The sequence below is a fragment of the Mesitornis unicolor genome, unplaced genomic scaffold, assembly GCF_000695765.1.
Source record: "Mesitornis unicolor isolate BGI_N332 unplaced genomic scaffold, ASM69576v1 scaffold43637, whole genome shotgun sequence".
NCBI lineage: Eukaryota > Metazoa > Chordata > Aves > Mesitornithiformes > Mesitornithidae > Mesitornis > Mesitornis unicolor.
In genome coordinates this window covers 1-9,170 of record NW_010197883.1, presented here as the reverse complement: position 1 = coordinate 9,170, position 9,170 = coordinate 1, and the positions used below count along the sequence as shown (strand labels likewise).

General features: G+C 44.8%; 1 protein-coding gene across 1 annotated transcript; it reads right to left on the bottom strand.

Annotated features, from left to right (window-relative positions):
- Window positions 1–340: 340 nt before the first annotated feature.
- PGPEP1 (pyroglutamyl-peptidase I) lies at window positions 341–8,211 on the bottom strand (the record flags this gene model as incomplete). Its single annotated transcript, XM_010188946.1, has 5 exons — window positions 341–533; window positions 875–1,107; window positions 1,631–1,747; window positions 6,705–6,768; window positions 8,169–8,211. Coding segments are annotated over 5 exons (650 nt in total), but the record flags the coding sequence as incomplete, so codon positions are not given.
- Window positions 8,212–9,170: the final 959 nt, after the last annotated feature.

Genomic DNA, 9,170 nt, shown 5'->3' with positions numbered 1-9,170 from the left:
CGCCAAGTCCAAGTGAGAAGCTTCCCATCTGCGCTGCGTAAGATGGGTCAGGAGCTGTCACTTTGGTGACAGTCGGGCTCTGGATAAAGCACAGCACAAACACTTCAGTCACCTCAGAAATGAGTGGTTGCAGATGTTTGAAGGAAGAGATTTGGAATCCTTTGTTGCCTGAAATGCACACATTTGACCAAAAAACCCAAAAAAGTCAATTTCTAGAAGTAGATTTTTTCCCGTTTGAAGTCTCCAATTCCGGGTCTGTATGTTTCAGACCACGTTCCCCAGTACTTCAGGAGCAGGGAAACCTGTGGAAGTGCAATACTAGGATAGCTCCTGCCCACTTTCAGTGTTCATGCTGACAATTAATTTTGTCTTCAGAATGCTCCAAAACATCCAGCATTTCTTCTATTATGGCCTGTAGTGCCCGACCCAGCTGTTCTGCGGTATATGGTTTTCCCAACGGAGGCACGTGAACAAAAGCTGACCTCCCGCGGCTCTGGTATAAGGAAGTGTAGTAAGTGAAGTCACAGAGGTATCTGAAATACAAGAATAGGGCTAAATTAGTAACAAGTGACAAATACAGCGTGCAAGCCTCAGGATGAGCTGTGTATTCTTATCAATCAGCATCGCAGCAACATCCTGCAATAAAGAGTGGAAAATAAGGCAGGTGTTGTGAGCCTGTGCAATTGCTTTAATCAAATCTAAGAGAAAGACATGGAAAGATCTCTCTTTTTCCCCCTGATGATTGGGTGACTGCTGGAAAAATAGATGGTACTACAAGCCCAGTGAGAAGTGTATGAATCGTATGGGCCTCATGATTTGAGCACAAAGGGAACATGCGAGTTTATTTTCCCCATCAATCACTGGCATTCCATACCTGCCGGCATCCTTGGATATGGTGACGGTGACATCCAGCCCCAGCGCCGAGACTCTCTTGCAAACGGTGTCCATGTCAATGATGGAGTCGATGCACTCTGGGCCCCCTTCTATGCAGCACTGGGAACCCGGGCAGAAGCGGCAGTTGTCCAAGCCTTTATAGCCTACATTGTGGCCACACTTCTCCAGTGTTACAGTTGTAGCCATGCCTGAAACGCCTACATGAACCACCAACTGCAAGAGAAAAGAAACAAAGTTGGATCAAACAAAATGCAAACATTGGGAATCCACAGCCTGGCATTCCCAGTTAAACACTGATGGGGTTCTTGTGTGAATATTGCAGTAATGAGTTATTTTATCAATGAATTTGTGGGTCCAGTACTGAACAATTCTCCTTGTTTCACCCTCTCCTGGCCGAAATCGTAATTAAATCAGGGCAAAAACGAACATTGGCACATTCACAGCTGAGCTCACTGCTGGGACAGCCCAGGTGGTACAGCCTAACTCGAGCTGTCTAGACAGCCCCGTGCAGCGGCCTCTTCACACCGACTGCTCCCATTAATTGGAGCACTCTACTCTGAGCTATAAAGTTCTACAAATTCACATGTTCCTGTGACAAAAGAAGAAAAGACCTAGTGAGGGACTATCAGTCCGCATATACATTAAAAATGGGCCTTTGCATTACGCTCGTTGCTGTAAGAATGACAGATTTCAACCGTTTGCTGTGTCTTTTCTCCTCTTCCCTTTACTCACTCACTTGTGGACTGTGCTTTTTCCATAATGCAGGAATGAGTCTTTGCACTGTCTGGTATTCAACCGGGACTTCATAGACATGCAGATCCACGTCATCCCGCAGTCCCAGCTTCTCCAGCTCCTAAAAACATAAGGAAATAAACAAAATCAAGATGAGAGACACAAGCTCGGCAGGCAGAGGATACATTTCTGGCAAGTTTATTAACAGAGCAAGGGACTAAATATCAGCTTACACTGCAGGCTGTACAATGTTGTAAACAGCGCTGTAAAATAAAAAATAAACCATAACAGGGAACAACAAAGGCAACTCTCCACCTGTGCTAACAGTCTTCACCCACAGGACCGTTTGTTTTGCTTTGATGTGTGTATAACAAAGAAATCAACATTTAACTGACAATAGTGATCAGCAACACCCACACTCAAAGGTTGGCTGCATTCTTTATAGGAGTATATAGTCATATTCACTTCTATTATGAAGAGAAAGTAGAATCGGGAGGATCATGTTCATCGTCTAATGTGTCCTCTCTCGGGATGGTTGGCCTGGAGAGCAAATTCACATTTGTTTGCAGATAAACAAATAAGAGCTCTCGGGCAAGGTGACAGTGCTCCCAGGACGTGATTCTGCAAATATTAACAGATACTCTTCCTATGAGACACCAGAGCACCACTGGCACACTCTCCTCAACATATTTGTTTTATTTTGGCAGAATCTGGAATACAATACAGCCTACTTCCAAAATGAAAACCAGGTTTCCTTGCTAGCTTTACCTATACCTAATATTTTCTGCTTAATTTTGCAGCATGAGCTGTTACCATTGTAGTGATTCAACTAACGCAGTAAATTTTTTCTCCCTCCATAACGTTAACTAAAACCATGCCATGAAAACATCCAGGCAATAAACTGAGCCAATTTCCTCTAAACCTTTTAAAACACAACGTGTCAGTTAAATACCTTGCAAAGACTTCTTTAAAAGCAGAGGGAAAATGAAAGTTGGGTTGTTTTTTTCCCAGTATACCTGACTGGAAAGCACAGTTTCATCCCAAAATATAGCCCATGGTCCCAGACACCTCTTCCTTGCTCTTCTTTGGTCTCCACTTCAACACATTCCAGTTTCACCAGTAAGGCTTCAATTTGAGGCCCATTTGGTACTTCAGATTTACCAGTTTAGCCCAGAACAGGACTTCAGCAGAAATGAAACCTCACAAAGCCACCAAACCCAAACTTTCAAGTACTCAAGGGAAGAATACACCCACATGGGCTGAAATCTCTGAAAAAAAAATCAATGTTCTTAAACAAAATCATCAGCTGAGCTCAAACCCGGGAGCCGTGTGCAAGTCTGCACCGGGAGGCACACAGGTTAACACACAGCAAAACCTTGTCGTCTGGTGCTGCTCTTCTCTGAGATACATGAAAATACAGCTGAAAAGTGCAAGCTGAAAGCTTGAAATGATTACTCGTGCTCACATCAAAGGGGCTGCACGCGCGGCAAGAAAATCAACCGCGACTCTCGCATCCATAAACTGCTGTAGTCGTTCTCGTGGATCTGAGGTAGAAACAGCAATGTGAGAAGCCATCAAGCAATCAAAGGGCATTTTAAAATATTCTTGAATGATTAAGTTCTCTGTTTCAGGTGATCAGAGCCAAGAGCTGCTCTTTCATGCAATTCTTCGGCTTTATTTTCCTGCGCGCAGAGATTATACTGGCAAACTTCAGGCTAAGGAGTGCAGATGAGCTATTTTCAATGAAGCTTCCTCCATTTCAAACCCTGTATCTCCCTAGGTTTAAAATCCTTTCAAATTAAAGACAGCTGAAAGGAGAGGACAAGCTGAGGTTCTCAGACTCCCCCATTACAAGACTACCTCCTCTGTATCAACGTGACCAGCATCTTGGTATCCTTTTTGCCTGTAGTTATCAGGACAAGTTATTTTTTTAAAAAAAAGCCTTTCACACTTGTACAGGCAGACCACAGAGAGTGTAACAAGATTTAAGATAACTAAAACACGTAGCAAAGGCAAGAGGAAGACTTTCACGGCTCAGCAGATATGAGCAACAACAATGATAAATCACTTGCTGTGGCTCAGAGGGCAAGTCTGATATTAAAGGCTTGCTGTATTGATTAGTGTCTGGCACACACAGACGTTCATTACCAGAGATGGATGCTAAGTGATGTTTCATCACATCTTCTTTACACAAATCTGCCGTCAAAACGGTAGCCGGTTTATGTGGCGTGTTAATAAAGTAAGTAGTTTACAAATGAGAGGATTAAAATACAAGGCAGCCTCGTTAGGAAGAGCTCCTGAGCGTGAACTGGTGGGAATTCATCGTCACTTCCCTAAAGAGTGTGAAACAGCTCCTAGAGATGAATTTGATGGCCGTATGAGCCGCACCACTGCAGCGACGGCGAGCTCCCCCAAACGCAGAGGCGTTAAACCTTCGCTTTACAAACCCACAACTTGCTTTTAACCAAACGTGGCATTCGCGCGCTCCCATTCAACGATAAAGATGTTCGCTGGCCCCCAGACAACTTATTACCCGCAGCCTTGTATACCTGACAAATATAGAAAAACGAACATGTTTGACCGATTCCCTGACCCCTCCACAATGGTCGCCTTTGTGAGCCTTTAATATCCTTATCAGGTCTGTCTAGACACCCTGACAGCAATTGTCCTTAGTAATGTCAAAACGCACCCTGACCTCTCTCCTCCTCCTCAGCACGTCGGGGGGATGAAGGAAGGAGCCCATCGGCTTCACAGCCCACAGGGCACACCTGTGTCTACACCTAGAGTCCAGAAAATGCTGCCAACAGAACAGTTTCAGTAACTTCTTCTTGAAAGGAAAGTCCCTCCCTTAGCAAAAATTGCAGTTGGAGAAAAAGTAACAAAATAAGAAAACCACAGAAAAATCCACTTTAACGCAGAGTAATTTTACTGCAAGCCTTCAAAACAAAAACAGAAGTTGTTCTTCCCTCTGAATTTATAGGAAACCTCTCCCTCGTGTGTAAAAATCTCCAAACATTTCACCTTCACATTATTAGATGGCTACTGCCGCTATTCAAGGTACCCACGTGTAAAAACTGTTTAGCTTTCAAAACCAACCAGCTACGGCAGAAATTCACTGCAGTCAGAGGGAAAAGACACAGCATTCTATATAAAAAGCCAAATGAAACCAAAAAGAGGGCTGGAAAGAAAAGCAGAGAATTTTATCCTGGGGATGCAGGACAATAAAAGCCGTAATAAACCAGAACTAGCTTAGCCCTAAAGCTAGGAAGGATTTACAAAGATTGTTTAATTGATTTTTCTTCTATTAAAATGCAGATCACACCGTCTGGGACTCAGAAACTCAGACACGCCTTTGTGTCCACTCCGCTCCGTGAAGTCCCCTGTCTGAAACTTGCACAATGCCCAACTCGCCTGTGCTCAAAGCCATGCTGTTCCTTTTTGTCTGGGCTGAGACAGGGTAAGGAAAGGCAAATCCTCCCCGCTGCCTGAAACTGGATGGGTTTTTTGAGTTTAGAAGCCGGTGCGAGCTATTCAACAGGGCTCGCAGGAAGACGCAGCAGATCGCACACCACCGGCTCTGGTTTTAGACTCCCAAAACACCCCCAAAAGTCCATAAAATACATTTAAAATGCAAGTGATTGCTTCATCTATCAGCCCTGTAGTCATCAGAGCCTCGAGCCACCAAGTTGAAGGAGTGACACGCCATTTCTCTTTACGGGAATTATACATTAGGTTTGTTTTTGTGAGCAACATCATGACACCCACCACTCTTCCTGTCCCAGAAGCACAATACCCTTTTGTCCGTCGCCTCTGGAATAAATGCAGCTTGTTTACAATAAATTACATTACACGAGTAAGAACCAACCAAATCAATTAGCCAGGAACATGTCTTTTTTTTTTTTCCCCAAATACACAGCTCGCATTTTCCCCCCCAAACTTGAGCCGAGCAAACCCTAACTCAAATATATTCATTTCCAAAGGGCTCTGGGAAGCAAAGGTTTCAGCTTCTTGTACCAGCCAACACATTAGACATCTGGACATTAGTTGATGGTAATTGATTAGAGTTTCTGATTTAATTTAAAAGCATTCTAAAGAAGATATTAATCTCGGAGCTCTGAAGGGAAGTGAGATGTGTTGGGGAGAAAAATAGATTTAATTCCCTGGGCAACTGTACTAAAAGGTACCCTTGAATTCCCAGTAGCTTTGCCATAAACCACATCCAGAAGTGACGAATAAGGAAGCAGCAGGATAATGTGGCAGCACTGTCCCTCACTAATGGTTTTACAGCAAGAGACCTTAATTCCTTACTTTAGCTGGGCAGCGAGCAAGAGTCTGGTTTCTTCCTCTTGCCTCATTTGCGAATACATCAGCATTACACAAAGGCATTCATGCAAATACGCAGCTACAAGTGGCATAAACTCGATTTGTTTGAGCACGCAGGATCTGCTCGAGCAATGATCCTCTGGCTTTGTTGGTCAAGGATCACTTCCTAGCAGAGAGGAGGCTCCAGGGGCAACAAACACGGCCCGATGCCCCCACAGCAGAAGGGACCGATGCAGGGAAAGGAGGCAGTGGCAGCTGCTTTGCTTTGGAGTCAATTTGACTTTCAGCCCCAGGTTGGACTACTCCACAGCATACTCGAGTCCACAACGCTACCAGGTGGGAGTCTCATTACAGATGAGACTTGGCTTAAAGGTTAACCAAGTTGCCCAGATTCAGGCTAGAGCTGAGAGAAAAACAGGAAAATTCTTCTGGGTTTGTTTGTTTGTTTATTTTGAACTCTCTACAGCAGAGGAAGAGAATTTCCTGCCCCATTTAGCATCTTTCAAAGCTCAGGAGTTAGCCTATGAATTCCTAACTTGCCTCAGCTACATTAACTCAATCTCATTAAATTCTACCAGCTAAGGGATTGTTTTTTTTGAATAAAGCATTATCCAGCTGACCATCTGGAGTGAGCTGGCCTCAGTTAATAAACGGGCAAGAGAAGTTATAAAAGAGTTACAAACTAAAATTGGTAGGGATTTGTTACCAGCAGGGCTCTGTGTTTAAACTCGTTAAGGAGGAAGCTGTAGTGTTACCTGCACTGCAATCCAACTGGCATTAACAGCATGCTCTCCAAATGGCCCAAACCCTGGAAGAGAAGTAAAAATCCACAGTGATTAAGTCATCCCTCCAGGTTTGATTAAACTTAAACTTGTAAAGTGCTCTGCACTTTCCTGACTTGTGTATCCTGAAAGAAAACCCACTTCTTCAAATGCCCAATCCTTCCTTACTTCACATCCAAGCCCCACACAAGAGACCTTCACAGCAATGTTTGAACTATCCACCTTCTGCTGCGAAGTAAAACAATAGCATGCCTCAAAAGAAACTCTTTTTTCCCTCAGCAGACACTGGGGAAGCATATTTTTTTCCTCCCTGACCGGGTTAGAAAAACTTGTTATCAAGAGCGAAGTTGACCGATGCCACGGAATGAGAATCATTATTGGATTTTCTGCTCCTGATTGTTTTAGCCCACAGCAGATGCTTCCACAAACGCGAACAAGCCTATCTCAAATATTTCTTCTCTGCTCGGGTCTTGCCTGAGATCTCCACTAGCATTCGTTACGCCTTACGAGGAAATAAACAAAATGCTGTTGACAACCCACACATACCAAGCAGCAAAGGTTACGATAGCGTTATCAAAAATAGTTACTCACCAGGTCTAAATTTCCTAATGAATAACTTAGAGTTAACTAGTAATCCATAACATCTTTTTCCTGAGCAAGCACACAAAGGTTAGGCAATTTATCTGGGTGCAACGTCAATACGCTTTAATTTAAAACGTCACCGTTACCTTATGAGCCTAATGCAATTAGGAGACATAAATTTTGCCTAACTCATGAAAGGGTTTGAGAGGGACGACAAATATTGCATGACACATTAATGGAAACATTTTATTTGCTATCAACAGTAAGTCCAAGCTGATACAGCACACAGCGACATAAGGAATTTACACAGCGTGGGCTTGTGCACGCTGACGGATCTCGTACAATCTAACCAACGTCGATATCTCCTCAGAATAAATCTCCTGAAGGTCTCCACAAAATCAAAATGTAGGTGTGTTTTCCTGTGAGCAAACCCCCAGTGTTACTAAGATGATCCACGACTGCAGCACAGGCGAACAAGTTGAATAATCAAATGCCTTTTCGGATGCTTCTGCAATCTGGAGATGTCCTACGCGACTCTCTGGTAACAGTCGTGACCTGCTAGGTTTCATTCCTAAAGAAAGCGTAACAGTCTTACAAAACAAACAAAATAGGTATCTCTCTTTTTAAGAATTCAGCCACCGGGAGGGCTGAAATTCCACAGGTGCCCACGCACCTAACGTAACCCTCTCCTTCCGAAGCCAAACACAAACTGGCACAAACACAACTGTGGGCTATCGCTGCTCTGACTCATCTCCTGTGGAACCCTTGTGCGATCTCTTTCGCTGAAGATAAGCAACTTTGTCAGCAGCGTCAAACTCCACTGAGCATGCCCAGGAGTTCCTCCGCATCCACAATAGGGCCCTCCGAGGCTCCTCAGCACTGAGCCAGCTGCTGAGACCTTTATGGGATTATCTCCTTAAGGAGTTCTAAAAAAGAAATCGCACCCAAATGATACGTATCCTCATAACTGAGCAGGAACACAAAATCACTACTAGTTTTAAAAAAGGAATTTAGCGTGACATGGGATTATCAAATACAAGTAAAGCTGACAAGATAACCACTGTACTTTAGAAACAGACTTCCCCGAAAACAGAGGAAAAAAGAGAGAAGAGAGGTATTGCAAGCAGCAGACTATCTACTGACGCAAGTTTTCTGTTTAGTCACTGCCAAGCGCGGCCGCTCGGCGCTAGATATGGGCTTGGGGAAGGTGGAATTTGCCACCTGCTTCTTTGCTCTCCACAACTGCTCTCTGCAAAGACACTTTGCCTCCAATTAAAACCGCTCCAGCGCATCGGCCACAACGAACCCCTCACCCCCGCGCTCGCTATTCAAACGGCCTCAACTTCAGCTGCTGGGGGGAGACCTGAATAGTTTCACCGAGTTCCCCATTTGTCACAGAACTGCCTTCCCCACAAATCACGCTGGCCGGCCTTTGTACCCCAGGATAAGGAGCCTGACAAGCTCTCGCCTGCAAAGCCGGGGCCTTTCATTCCCTCACTAATTCTTTCCTGAGGTGCTTCTGCCCGCACTGTGCGGGTGATTTTGGTAACGGCTTTGACACCTTGACGGCTCGGGATGGGGCGGTCAGCAAGCAAATGCCCCCCGTGCACCCCAATTGTTTTTCCCACACCTTGGAAGATTCAGTCCCCTTCTGCCCCCCATCCCCAAACCCTCAGGGAGGATCCGAGGTGGAAGGGGAGGATCCCAAAGCCACCTCTGCCTGGCAAAGCATTAAGAAAGTCGCTGCAAAGCCCCTCATCAACCTTATTGCCTCTAGCTCCTGATACCCCTCACCATCAATAGCTCGTCCCCCACAGTCCCCCAGACCCTCCCTTCCATCCCACTTATCGCCCCCCC